This window comes from Zootermopsis nevadensis, unplaced genomic scaffold (genome assembly GCF_977971745.1).
Source record: "Zootermopsis nevadensis isolate Lab colony 2312 unplaced genomic scaffold, Znev_1.0 Znev_ptg000002l, whole genome shotgun sequence".
Classification (NCBI taxonomy): Eukaryota; Metazoa; Arthropoda; class Insecta; order Blattodea; family Termopsidae; genus Zootermopsis; species Zootermopsis nevadensis.
The window spans coordinates 21,935,475-21,950,620 of NW_028259134.1; the positions used below are offsets into that span (position 1 = coordinate 21,935,475).

The following is a 15,146-nucleotide window of genomic DNA, read 5'->3' on the forward strand; positions in this document are numbered from 1 at the left end:
TGATCTATGAAAATGTTATAAGGCCCAGAAGGGTTTACAAAATTTACGAATTTCTATGCCTGAGTAAACCCTAGGGTTCATTTACTGCACATTCAGACTTCTTGTTGTACAGTTACAGATGGAATTTCGTCCACAAGACAATTAAAAAATGTATTGTTTCCTGCTAAATATTCGCCACATGCAAAATTGTTTCAAATTAAAGTTATAGACCTTAATGAAATACGTATTTTACGACAACAAATTATTTTAGTGCGATTAGCCGTGTTTGAGAAAGTAGGTACATATACTATTTAGCTACATGCTCAACCCATCAGCTGCTGATAGCCGAAAAGAGGTGGTCATCGAGATTTGAGGTTATCGCAAATGAAAATATACCATTATAGACCTCGTTCTCCTTTGAACACATTGAAACTGTACGAAAAATCAGAACAATGGAAGTTCAACAGAGCTAAAGGAAATGCTTTTATCGCAGACAGAAGAAACGTACAAACAAATTTTCGATCTGAATTTGAAAACATCAAATAAAAAGACACGTCCAACGATAAACTATCTATGGCTTATCTATCAACTGCGAAACAGAAATATGGAAACGAAGACAGGGTGTCTATCGCCGGAATAAATATCGATACTAGATAAAAGAAATAAAAAATAAAAGTCCCTTTTAGGCCACTCATTCCCGAACACAATTCTGCGTATCACTACGACTGGGTATGCAACTATCCAGTATCAATTCCTGTGATAAATCTATTTAGACACGTACGCGGACGATCCCGGACACAACCAAGCTTTTGTTACTTTGTGTCAGGAACTATGCTTTTGACGTCACAGCCCTTATCTCCTGCCTTTGTTTCAACTTCTTAATGAAGTGGAAATGGATGAACTGAGCAAACAAACAGACTTTAACGAAGGAAATATGTGGAAAGCGCGCATATGCTTCATTATTCCCGACAGAACATAATATCCGCCAGACTGTTGATAAATAATCTAAAAAAAAAAATGAATTGAATTGACAGAAACTGTTCAAACCTGCACGGAAAAAGTGGAATAAAGGACAGTGACGCAGTCATCAGCTCCACGGAGGAAAAGTAATTTAACCGACAACTGGATATTAAATTCCCCGCAGCTTATGGGACCCAAATGTTCATCACCGTGTTCACGACAGCCCCGCCATTTCAGTGGCACCTATTATACGCCACGTTAACCCAGTCCAAACCACAAATTTCCATAAGATATTTTCTCTCTCACTCTCTCTCTCTTTGTTTTGAGGCTTCAAAAACAAAATATTTTTCGCATTTTTCATATCTCCCATGAGCACTACATGAGTCGATTATCTAATCCTCCTTGATTTTATCATCATAATAATATTTCATTAAAAGAAGGCCTATGAATTATGGAGCTCCACATTACGAAAATTTCGTCCCTTTTCAGTGCAAAAAGTTGTCAGTGGAACGACGGTTCCGGAGAATTAGACGTAAATACGTCTATACGGAAAGGAAGTTTATATATTGGCTTTATTCTAAATATTTCCTTTATACATGCTTTACAATTGAGTAAAGTTTGATTAAGACTTTGCTTATTTAACTTGAATTAATTACGCTTAAGATGGGTCTGTGGTAGCTGAATGTAATGTAATGTAATGTAATGTAATGAAATGTTTTATAGGTAACAACAATTCCGAGTAAACAGATGACGTTTCGTAGGTAACAATAATGCCAATAATCCCAAGCCATCGTCCCTTTTCAGTGCAAAAAAAAAGTCTATGGCACCGTTCCCAAACACCCTCAATTTGGTCTTCTATTAACGCTAGTCTAAGCTCCCAACCCGTAAGAAACAAAGATACTATGTGAAACAATACAATAAATTCCTAACCAACGAATGTGTACAGTTCTGCTCTGCTTTAGGAATTGCATCCATACCCACGCAGACGTGGTTTTATCGTCCCTTGTTAACTTTCCGTACGCAAATGAATAATAATAATAAATAATATGAAAAGTTTCCAGCACCATTAGCCACAAGAAACTCATAATTTATACGATAAATATGTTACAGTACATCATAACATGGCCCTAATGCCAGTTTCGCTCCCACCTCATGAGTTTTCACGACAGCTAAAGTTGATGCTGAAGATGTTCATACCAAGTTTAATTAAAATTGTGTTTCAAAACCTACAGGGTGACAGATACGGGCACAGAGACATAAGAATACAATAAGCCTGCCTTTAGCCTGCTTATGGCTAAAACAGCTAAAGGAAGATAAAATTCTATACGACATTACACTCAGTGGCATGAAGACATTATCTTCAAACTACGCGAGATGATATTACATTAGCCACATTCTACACGCACTTTCAGAAACAAAAAGCCATTTGTTTTGCAAATGGATACGTGGAAAAACACACAATGCTGACATGTTCTTGTTTCAGTCCAAATTAAACAGATTTATGGTCGCAACATTCAATCAGTCCGTTCAATTCACTGACGATACATTAAATTTGAACGAAATCCTGAAAGTAAATTAAAAACTACAGACTGCACATAAACAAATGCAAGCACTGACTCAGAATAGGATCCGATACGAGGTTCTTATCAACTGAAGTAATGAACCTTCAGTTTCATACAAGACTGAGATTTTACAGTCTAACTGAGCGACTATCAGCGCCTCAATAAGAACGATGTTCCGTCGAGTTCCTGAACTGTAGTGACATCTAATTGCAAATTATATTTACTCCATCTGTGGCGCACTTTTATTTCAAACATTCAGGTTTAGGTTAGGTTAGGTTAGGTTAGTTTAGGTTAGGTTTGGTTAGGTTAGGTTAGGTTTGGTTAGGTTAGGTTAGGTTAGTTTATGTTAGGTTTGGTTAGGTTAGGTTAGTTTAGGTTAGGTTTGGTTAGGTTATGTTAGGTTAGGTTAGTTTAGGTTAGGTTTGGTTAGGTTAGGTTAGTTTAGGTTAGGTTTGGTTAGGTTAGGTCTCCCAAAAGGTCTCGCGTATATTTCAGAATGTACAACCCTGAATGAAATTTCTGCCACACATTCAAACTGCGTGGTGTATAACCCTTGTTCGTAGACAGACTCTGTAACCGCATCCTAACGAATTTACGTCTACTAGTACTTATGCTTCAGTTTATCACCCTCTCTCTTTCATCCTATTTGTCTGCAACTCTCTTAACCTCCCCATGCACTCATTTCAGATCGAGCACACTCTACCCCCCTCCCCCCACTCCAGAACTAACCCCACGTTCCGTATAAAGCGCCTGTAACAATGCAAACCTTCTGGCGTCAGACAGAAGTGTAATTTAAATTAAACAGTACTAATTCACAGAACTGAGAAACTGACAATCTCACAGTTAATGTACTTCGATGGTGAACACTCAACAACAATGCAGTGGCGCCCTACTGATTCCATGAGTATTTATTTATTTAGTGTTCTGTCTGAGGACAGGTCCATATGAACAGGATCCTTCCATCCTTTTCTCGGACTGGGACCTGTTCATATACGTTCTTGGCAGATGATCCAGAAGTGGTTTGCCATTGCCTTCTTCTGTGTGTGTGAATGGAGTAATTGTTGGGATGCCACGGAGGAAAACTCCGTGTTGCCTAGACCACGGCCTTGCCCAACACAAGTTATAAATTTGGGTACCGCCGGGAATCGAACCTGAGACCCCCATGATTACAAGGCCAGCGTTCTAGACCACCGTGGCTTGATGATTCCATGAGTACCAAAACAAAATGTTCTTTTTTCCAAGCGCAGGGTCGGTATCTCTACCAGTGTACATCGAAATAAACAGCTTACACATGAAATTACTACTAACACGTCTGAACACGTTTAAAAACACTAAACACAAACATATTTTTTATCTGGCAATAAAATCGAATACACGTCATAATCACCCACACTGTACAATCACAAATAAAAAGAATTATAAATGCATTACCGATATAAATAAGTTGTTAGCTCCACACACTTGAAAGCGTCCACTGGATATGGAACCAGGCGATGCCCCAAGGCGTCTTAACGTAATGGCAAAAACAAAAATCCTTGTCCCTCCATGGGACTGAACCCCCGGCCATCCAGCCAACGCCATCTTCGTTAAGAATATGAAACAGGTCAGCGATAAAACACAGTGATTCTTCTAACATGCATCTACACAGACGACCTGCCGGTCAGTAACGTACGTTACGCTATGAAAATCGATTGTGTGTCAACTTGCGTGGAACAAGGTCAGTGGTGGCAACGTTACAAGCTGACTGAACCCGGAGTGAAGGGACGCCGTCATGCTGGGTCTACGAAGATGGTACAGTGACCCCACACAAGGTTCGCCCATTGTCTCCAGTCTTATGAACCAACCTCACTCAAATGGCTCTTCCGTTATTTCAATTTACTTGTTCTTTGATTGGAAAAGGTTAAGATAATTTTGAACATGACTGTCTCCTGGGGGTGTTGCCCTACGTAGTCTGATATAAAAACTGACCGACGTTTCAGAGGTGCTTATCGTCCTGATGATGGAGGCAGTGAGCCCGAAAAGTGTCACAAATTGGAATAAGTCTACCGAGAATCTAAACTGGCTTAGGGATAATTTAACACAAAAATAATCTCTAATTTGGGCAGAAAACCCTCCGGACTGTCCCCCAACTACAAATTCAAGTCCATTACCAAGGCAACGTATTGTAAAACAGCAGACACGCGGCTACAGCCCACCATTCATCAGAGAACCCGTCACGTGATCACATTCTCATTTCGCGTTATCTGTCTGCCTGTCTAACATACGAGTTTTCGAAATGGACAGGCCCTTTGTTAATTTTATCGGGACGTGACGTCACAAGAAGTCTTTTGACGATTGAGGGCCGGACAGATAAATGGACCAAAGGCTTCTAACAAGATGGCGTCGTCATTAATTTCCTATGTTCACGCTGCAGGTCGTAGGTATCACAGACAATGGCTGGCTCACGTCGCGCAGACAAGGTTACAGATTCTTCACACGCAGGCTACAAAATTTTAACATTCCCCCAGACATTTCCTACAAAGCCTCAGTTTCAACGGGAGTCATCTGATTAGTCTAAATGACATTTAAGAATCCAGTCCGTACCGCGAAGAAAACACTACACTTCACCATTACAAAGATCAACTGGTTAACACTGTTTAAGAAGATAATCGCTGCTTACAGCGAGAATCATACGAAACACATAAACACAAAATAAGATACTGATTTTTGAAGCAGGTGGTACATCTACCTAGTTTCAGAGGCGCTTTCTGCTTCTATCATCGGGACGATTATCTCACCTCTGAAACATCGGTAAATTCCTACTAGACCAGATGGCCCTAGTATCCAAAAGACAGTCATGTTCCACGATGCTGACTTGTACATAAATCTTAAGTGCCCTAAATTATTTTTAACGACCTCCAATACCAGATTTGGTCAAAATCCGTCCAGTGGCCCTCGATTTCAAACATGCGGACGAACAGGCAGTCATAACGTCCCCTATGTGCGTTCAGTTTAAGTGCATTGTCCAAAAGGGCATTATAAATAATCGCTGCTTATCATAAAAATAAATTATGATAAATTTTACCATGGAACACGGAGAAGATCCTTTTAAATAAAATCCGGTAACAGAATATTCCAAAACAGATGAACACCACACACTGGAAACGCATTGAAAGAATGAAGGTATCCTTAAATACAAAAGGAAACCCGAAACACAAGAGCGATGTATGTACGAACACGCATATAGATCGTTCTTACAGTAAAATTAAATTATCTAGTTCGCCTTCATAAAGGCCTTCACCATGTCCAACTAACTTACGTATGAAAGAAACGTCTACCAACAAACGAAAAAGTCACTATTGCAGTAACAATACGACATAACCTAACAAATCAAATGCCATATAAGCTGAAAGCAGTTCTGGGCTGTGACACCGTGTAATGTTGCAAGAAGTTACCAATGTTTCTGAGGCAAATATCGTCTCCATCATCAGGGTCTGAAGATATATACGATAGGTTCAGTAAACACCTACAAAATGGCAGAAGACCACAACCCACTTGAATAACATTACTGGATGAATAATTATCAACTACTGAAGAAATTCGATGTGCCAAGGAAGCAACCCTTTGAAGGCGAAGCTCGTCTAAATATTATTTAAGAAGAATTCAGTCCGTACCGCGAAGAAAACACTACACTTCACCATTGCAAAGATCAACTTTTTAACGCTGTTTAAGGAAATAATACGACTAAAATGCTAATTAACCTTTGGAGCCGAAGCTCTTTCAAATGAAACTTAAGAATTCAGTCCGTACCGCGAAGAAAACACTACACTTCACCATTACAAGGATCAGCTGGTTAACCTTGTTTAAGGAAATAATCGCTGTTTATTGCGAGAGTCACACAGAACAAAAAAAAAAAAAAAGGGCAAAATGCAGAAATATTCATCGTTAATTCAGGAGGTACATATAGTTACCACCAGCACGACAAACAAACCGCGAGATACGAAACTCGGTGAGTCTGCCAGGTTAGTTAATGAGGCAGCTAATTAGTAAGATAGTTCCAATTTTAACTTTTATGTCTACTCAGTCTGAGACACTTTGAAAAGCTGTGTTACAAAATACAAGATCATAAGTAATATTTAACTCGCAAAGGAATGGCGACCTGACAAGTAAGAGTGCGGACTCACCATATAGCTTAATCTTCTTATCCTTCGTCTCGACCAAAATTATGACGTAGCCTCCTAAGTCCACCATGATTGGTTCAGAAGCGTAATCCACACAGTTTACAGTTTCTTGGAAGGCATTTCCTCACGTGGCAACCAGAGGACTTTTGGTCCCTGTGCCGCGGAGGTTTGTCGTCCTCGTCAGTCGCCATGTTTCCAAGGAGTCCTAAGTACAGATGATCTTATTGCTTCAGATGCGCGGGGCGTGTGCCCTCAAGACAGTGTCACTGAACGTTCATCGCTACTGGGGGAGATGCCCGCCATCAGAAGCTTCGAGTCAGCTGCTGCAGTTTCGGTAAAGACGTCGTCGTCGTCGTCGAACTGTGGAACATAATGGCGACTTACTATCTCATGTTTGCCCCACACTTGTTACTCCCGACACCGGCACTTCAGATTAATCGCGTTACAAAACTACGGCGCTCGACTCCACTGCAAACTTGATTCAAAATTTTTTTTTAAAAAAAAACGTGCCCCGGCCAGTCTGGCAGAACTAAAATAATGTAAGGCAGCTGTGGACGACCCAGCCCTTGTGATTTTGGGGGATGTCTGGTGTTGGTTGCGCAGTGGCCAGGCAAGCTTTGCAGCATCGGTGACAGGAGCAGGCGAGGCGCGCGGGGTACGGAGTCTCTCTCATAAGATCAATACACTCGTAGCAGCGGGCTATATCGGGAGAGAGTGCCCCGTCAAAAGAAGAGCGTGCAGTTTAATTTCCAAAAATTTTTACAAGTTATTTTCAACACACGCAGGCATTAAAATTTGGTCCCTTTCACCTCAACATCATTACGACTTACACGTAATATCCACTTTAATATTATAGCCCCATCTTCGTCTACGTCCTTCAAGTGTCTGGTTTCCAAAACGGCAATTCCACCGCGAATCTGAACCTTCCTTATTTAACCTGAACAATACACACACGTAAAAGGAACCCTCAAGAAGGGGCGAAGTGCAATTGTTGGAGATGACTGTCTTCTAGGATGCTGCGCCGAGGGCTTGCTGCCTCCACCGTCAGAGTCATCGCCCTGATGATGGAGACTCACTCACTTTTTATAGTGTTCACGAAAGCAAGATAAATCCAATCTACAAACTCACGCCATATTTCTTTAATATACATTTTAATATCATCCTCCAATCTATGTTTCCAAAGCGGCGTCGTCCTTTTAATTTTACAAATAAATTATGTATACATTTCCGATCTTCAACCATGCGTGCTACATGTCCCGCCTACAGTACCAAAGTTGGTAACGAATATGTGGGCTCATAATTACGTATTTGTCTCCATCCTCCACTTATCGATACCTAACTAACGTCGATCATGACGAGTCGAAGAACCCCAATTTCAATCCCCGGCACGAATTCTTCTCATCGCCACCGGGTCTTGGGCCCACCGAGCCCCAGGCAAATTGTGAAAACATCCAGTCACTTCAATGCAGTGCCGAGGTCAGAACGCGCGCCTTATATCCGCCTATTTGAATGATAATGAAGCAAAGTGTCGACTCCGCGTACCACACCAGAGAAGGTTGCAATCGACTGATAAGCCTTGAACTGAAATAGTAAACGACGCTGTAAAAACACATACTGAACAGTTGACAGTCACGTACGACAGATAAACTCAAAGAAAAAATATTAATCGTCTTACGTTAAAAGTTCTCGTTAAAATTGCGATACCCGAATTAAAACTTAAAATGTTCAACAACATTTCGTAAAATTCTTCAGTATCAAATTTCGTCAAAATTAATCTATAAATTTTAACAATAAGGAGAAATGAATAAGAATGAAGATTTCTTAACCTTATTCGGGGCTTAAGACTTTCCTCCGACACTCTGGTCCACGCGGCGTTAAAGCCAGAAGTCATCTTCGCATACGTAAGAACCTCAAATTTCTTTTGATCGTAATTCTTGACGTCTATAATATCTGTCAGCTAGGGGCATCAAACCCACACAACCTTGGATCTGCCCACAATCAGAGAGCATGACCTCAGCACTGCGTATTGGATTCTTAGACCGGGGAGGATCGCACTGAAACTCCTGTGTCGCCGATCAGACCTCAACTGCTGTATCTTATCCATACGCCAGGCAAGTTAGTTGATATCATTAACTCTATACGGATACTGGGTCGTACGTTTACTACTCTCAAACTTTCCCGTCATTCTTTGACGGTCAATTTACTGGAATTAAACAGATTAAAAATGAGCCGAACAAAATTCTGGGCTTAACAGACAAAAGCTGATTTGTTTTTCGGATAGTCTCGGGTTTGATTCTTATATAAGACGCTGACTGTGACAGCTGAACTTTGGCGATATTCCTATGTCCTAAAGTACGACTATTATTCTGTGACAGGCCACAACACTCTCCTTCCTAATCCTTGCCAAATCGATATTCAGAATAAACTTCTCACATTCGACAGTACATATTAAACAAATTAAGACAAAAATCTATTAGACCGAACGTCGCGTTCGAGTGGTTAGCATTCCTATTTCGCGTTTAGGAAGTCCCGGGTTCAAACGTCCGTCCGGGGACCAGCCATCTTGACCGAGGTTTTCGTGATTTTCCTCAATCGTTCCTATCAAGTCCCAGGACAATATCTTAAATTACGCCACCATCACGTCCTTTCATATCCCTTCTAACTCATTAATACTCCTACGTTATAAAGTCTGAGCTACTGGCAGCTTTGTTACATAAGCAAACAAACAAACAAACAAAAGATTTGTTTCCGACATTAGTTACTGTTTCCTATCACGAGTCTGATATCACAATTATGATCGAAAATTTTACGGTACTATTCCTAATTCATCTGCACTGCCTGAGGAAAACCAATGACACTAGTTGAGAGACTCGGATGTACCTTCTCGAAGGGAAAGGACGCAGCCCTGCTGTTCGTGATGCCAACTTCCACCGACACCTCAGATACCGACGTTTCGTAAGTTAAACCAAGGACGTGACATCGTAATTTATCCCACGAGCTCGTGATGCGGCAGTCAGAGGAGATCCCTAAATGGAATAATAAACTGCTGTGCTGTATTTCGTGCAAAATGGTGATAAGAAACAGCCCTCAGCCCTCGAAGACAACACTGCGCGTCCTCACGATACCCCCACGTGCGGAGAAACGGGTGACTGAGGCAATGGGTTCGTATCATACGATGTTAATGACGTCATTTTTTTTCGTTCGAAGACGGTCAGATTTATCATTGAACGTCAGAACTTATCTGGACGTTGCATGGCCGATAGGGGTTGGAGGAGGAGGAGGGAAGGGTCTTGGGTTTCATGCCGGCGTGTCTCGTTCAACTGCTGTTGGCCGGCTCCTCTAAACTTGTGTCAAGTTCCTCTATCTGCGGTTGCTCCTAGCAACCAGCGTCCACACCACACTGCCGCATCCCAAGGAAATTTATATTTAATCCTTCCATCGAATTCTGCTATAAGGCAGTTCTCCGCCGATAACAAATTGACGATAAGCACCTCAGAAACGTCGGCCAGTTCACACCAGACTACAATGCGCAAGACAGAAGACAGTCGCCTTCACAGGCCTGCGGTTCTTTTGAGGAAGAGCGTGGAAGGCAAATTCAGACGGTCGGGACGCGATCAACGGAACAGACCTTGAGGTGGCAACGAGAACCATACGAAGAGGAAGGATATTCGACCGCGGTCAGTACTAATTCCCTGATTCGAAACCCGGGAGCGGACCGGTCAGACAAATATCAGCACATCCCTTCTCTCCACACGTTCCCTGATTCATAATCAATCACAATCATGCTGCCATACCCCCTTTCAATCCACAGAAGCTCAGCAGTTGATACAGGCACGTAAAATAACCAAAAAAAAATATATATTGGGAACAGAGCAGAAGTCGCCTGCACTGTTATATTCGTCGTAACTGAGGGTTGGGCGTTGAGGCGAGGGTGGGAATTCTACACGAAGCACCAATCAAGCTCCACTGTCAGTACACTGTCACCACGACACACGAACTGGACCCTTGCAACGCGCGAGCACGCCGCTCCAAGACTGCGAGGAATGTGTACGGCCGGGGGACCTCGATGATCGGAATTCCTTTATTATTATTTTTCCTCGCTGCACGCAGCCGACAGGTTGGCTGCGTCCCAATGTTTCTATGTTCCCGCCTCGTCAGAATCGAAACAGACTTAAATCGAGGTACGCGGCAAAGTCTTCCAAATGCTGCATTTGTCATGTTTTCATGCAATGGATAGGTTAAAAAAATTTCAACCACTTATCTCATACGCCCAAAAAAATGAACATGCAGCGCATCACGAAAAACTTCTTCAACATTCAGTATTTCCATATTCTGCCCATCGAGTACAATTACGGATTCCATATGATTTCTCCAACCAAACGCGATGTAGTAGTCTGAGAGTGACGATGTTAGTCGTATGGTCTGTTACGCCCTGAAGTCTTGTACCTAAATTGCTATCAACATTTCGACCGAACATATCGCTGCCATCTTCAGTACACAAATTTATAGTACTATATAAGTTCCAACAATTGTTTAATAATCCGCCCTTGTTCAACAATTACGCCAGTTTGAATCGGTTAAAATGTTTTAATTCCTTCTGAGGTTCCAGTATCGGCAACTTATCATTTATGGACGCCCTCGGCAGGGAATCCTCCAATATCCCCGGAAAATATCAATTACTTTTCGCAATTTCTCTTCTTTCACTGACACAACTAAAAAATAGTCACCAGAATCGTCGTATTGCCAGGGTCCACATCAGATGTCGCACCGTTCGGCGTCGGTCTACCAGCATCGAATAGTATAGCGTCCCGAGGCCTGGCGTCCGAAAATCAAAACTCACCCGGTCTTAAGTTACCACTCAAAAGCACAGAACATTTATATATGGCGCGTCCTGTAATATGGTACCGTGATTTTACTCAGTCGCCACACGGCGGCGTGTATTAAGAATCAGCCGTGCGGGTTGACATTGTTGCCCCTGCAGAAGCTCTGAATTTCCGGATGCATGTTTTTCTTTTTAAATTTTAAGTGGATTTAAATTTGATTCTGTTGAAATAGGCCGCAATCCGGAGACAGGAGGATAAGGGCGCGGCGTTGCCAAGTCGCCAGAGCATTCGTCTGACGGTGTGGCATCGGTCAAGGTGGACCTAAAGACCTGGCAACACGGCAACTGTTTTTTTTTCCGTCCGCCGTCTTGTCTGACCCTGACAGTAGTTTTGGTTCACTGAAGTTTCCTTCCCTTCCGAGGTGATGGATGAGTCATTACACGTACCACGTACACATCTCCACTGACGAGGTAAGGAATAATTAAATTCATCACGACGTCCTGAGATTGCGGCGATGAGGACCGAAATAAACCAAATCACGTCAGTCATCCTGAGCGACATAATTCTGCAGAACGTTCTTACGACTTCAGAGCGCAAAATTCTGATTTCTAGGATGTATTCATCGCATGCCGTTCCATAAATATTTAATTTCGAACGAAGTAAATGTGGATTGTGACCGTCTGGGTTGTGACGACGTGAGGGTGGTTATCAACGTGAAGGCGAAGACCGGTCGCGATTTCGTCCTCAGGGGCAAGGTAACAGGCCACTGGACTTTGTCCGGTGTTTAGCAGATTTAAGTTACATTTCTGAGGCCACACCTCACACCTTGCTTATTTAATGAGGCTATTTCAACTGCATTAACCCCAAAAATAACCCTGATGAAGAAGACAGTAAGCACCTCTGAAACGTCCGTAAATTTCTACCAGACGACACAGCGCAACATCCTATAAAATCTTCCCTCTATTATAATGAGACGTAATACGAGCCAACAAATTAATGGGTTGTGACTTTGTATTTCTATGGTAGGGAACACGCTGTATCAGCTATAATAGTTAATACAGTTAAAGCATAGACAGGCCAGCGGAAAAGTCTTTTACTCCTACAACGCAATATTTCTTTTTCCCTCGGCCTGCTGAGGAAAATAAATTATCTTCTAGACTCCCGATAATTCCATTCCCTGTCATACGCAGATGATGGAACGGCTTGTGGTAGTGTCAGCTGGCCGGTGTGGGCCCAACCGAGAACGTTTAGCCACAAAAACGGGCGAATCTGGATACAACACTTTCTGGAGTTATAGACGAACGTGAGCCAAATTTTGACTTATCTCATACCACGCCGTAACAGCTGCAGAATTTATACAGGAATCACAACGCAACCGCTAAGAGTTTGTCACAAAACGTAGCAAGTACGCGTTACAGGAAATACCAAGGTTCAATTTTATTCTGTCTTTTGTCATATTCTGAAAGAGAAATGGCATTTCAGTTTATATATGAATTCTCCTCCGAACCTGTACGAGCTCCTGTGACTCTGAACTTTTGCACAGAATGCATTTACGTGTTTCGTATGATTCTCGCTGTAACCTGCGATTATTTCCTTAAACAGCGTTAACCAGTTGATCTTTGCAATGGTGAAGTGTAGTGTTTTCTTCGCGGTACGGACTGAATTCTTAAGTTTCATTTGAAAGAGCTTCGGCTCCAAAGGTTAATTAGCGTTTTAGTCGTATTATTTCCTTAAACAAGGTTAAGCAGTTGATCTTTGTAATGGTGAAGCCTTGTGTTTTCTTCGCGGTACGGACTGAATTCTTAAGTTTCATTTGAAAGAGCTTCGGCTCCAAAGGTTAATTAGCGTTTTAGTCGTATTATTTCCTTAAACAAGGTTAACCGGTTGATCTTTGTAATGGTGAAGTGTAGTGTTTTCTTCGCGGTACGGACTGAATTCTTAAGTTTCATTTGAAAGAGCTTCGGCTCCAAAGGTTAATTAGCGTTTTAGTCGTATTATTTCCTTAAACAAGGTTAACCAGTTGATCTTTGCAATGGTGAAGTGTAGTGTTTTCTTCGCGGTACGGACTGAATTCTTAAGTTTCATTTGAAAGAGCTTCGGCTCCAAAGGTTAATTAGCGTTTTAGTCGTATTATTTCCTTAAACAAGGTTAACCAGTTGATCTTTGTAATGGTGAAGCCTTGTGTTTTCTTCGCGGTACGGACTGAATTCTTAAATATTTTTAGACGCGATCAGTTGATTTTGTAATGGTGAAGCCTTGTGTTTTCTTCGCGGTACGGACTGGATTCTTAAATATTTGTAGATGAACTTCGTTTTTTAAATACTTAATACAAGGCTGTGGTTTCAACACGATATAAATTCCCACTTCCAAGTGTTTTATTTTCAAAAACATTCTTCTGCCGTCCCCGAAACGCTGAAACCAACCGAACGTCTTTATCACAGCCAAGAGTAGCCCACGAATTATGAAACTGTACACCCCCCTAATAACGTTCCTATATCAACACTAAAAGTATACAAATCGGTAAAAGTAGGCCTGTAACAACGTTTCTACAGCAACTGAATTATAAAAAGCATTTTTATAGTAAGCCCTAAATAGCAACGCCGTTGTTATAAAACCAGTTGGCGCCCTACCTGGCTGAATGTCGTCCACACGCGGAGGCACGCCTTCACCAACTCCACCTACCACGGAGAAGCCAAACCTCCTGTCGTTGCTCATCATGCAGAGGCCTAGGTTCAACTCCTGACACTGCAAAAACAGGACCGTACACGACCTCGCTTAAAACCGTCACCATAAGAAGCAGCCTCATTTCAGTTTTGTTCACAAACTCTGAAAATGGATACAGAATGTCCCAAAAACTAGATACACACGTTCAATAAGTGAAGGAATGGCATTTTAATAAACTGAACCATTACCTAATAAATTAGATAATCTGGTTTAGGTACTCAAAGAAGACCACGGTTAGCTTCGTGGCACCCATGTGCAAAGTTGCTACTGCGAATACATATCTTTGGGACACCCTGTATATACACAGTATTTAATTAGTTACCGCAATCAAACTGGGAACTGCATGAAAATGATCACATGTTTCCAAAATCCAAGTTCGTGCGTCAGCTATGTGATTATTAATGTTGCACGACGCTTAACTACGCACAGCGACAACTTCGCTACGTTAGAACTTGGAGACAGTAAGAAAAATTATGATACTTTGTAAAACAAAGCAGAAGATCATTCGGCCTGTATCTTGCTGAGTACAATATTAAAATTAAAAATCATCTGTACAGAGTTCTCTGCACGGGACACAGCAGTTCCACGAAGTGAATGCCATTTTAAATATTCAAATCGAAAGATGCTTATGAATTCGACGTAAACCGTACCTGGACCCAGCCTCCAGATATAGCCGTAGTTCCTGTGTCATCTGCTAGATGGCGCGGATCTTCAGTGGCGTATGCAGATCCATCATTCATGAAAGATAAAGAGGGATGAATCATGTCCCGTGGGAAAGTCTGGAACGTAGAGAGCGTTCTGGACGTCCACAGGTCTTCGGAAACCTTCAGGGCACACAAACGTATGTCTTATTTCGTACATCAGCGGGAAAATTACATTCTTGTGAACTAATTAGCCATTTGCAATTTTACCGGTAACGTTTAAAGCCTCTCAGTTAC

General features: G+C 41.8%; 1 protein-coding gene across 2 annotated transcripts in view; it reads right to left on the minus strand.

Moving 5' to 3' along the window:
• sdt (MAGUK p55 family member stardust) overlaps positions 1-14,876 on the minus strand; it is a 72,490-nt gene extending 57,614 nt beyond the window's left edge. The window contains exons 1-2 of one of the 2 annotated variants that reach the window (XM_087353516.1): positions 14,859-14,876; positions 14,115-14,229 (exon numbers count right to left, since the gene is read on the minus strand). In XM_087353516.1, coding sequence (XP_087209642.1) covers positions 14,115-14,202 — 88 coding nt within the window. In that variant the 5' untranslated portion in view covers positions 14,203-14,229; positions 14,859-14,876. Of the gene's footprint in view, positions 1-6,664; positions 7,162-14,114; positions 14,230-14,858 lie in introns of those variants that run through there. The other variant, XM_087353517.1, reaches the window with a different exon arrangement.
• Between the last annotated feature and the right edge of the window lie 270 nt (positions 14,877-15,146).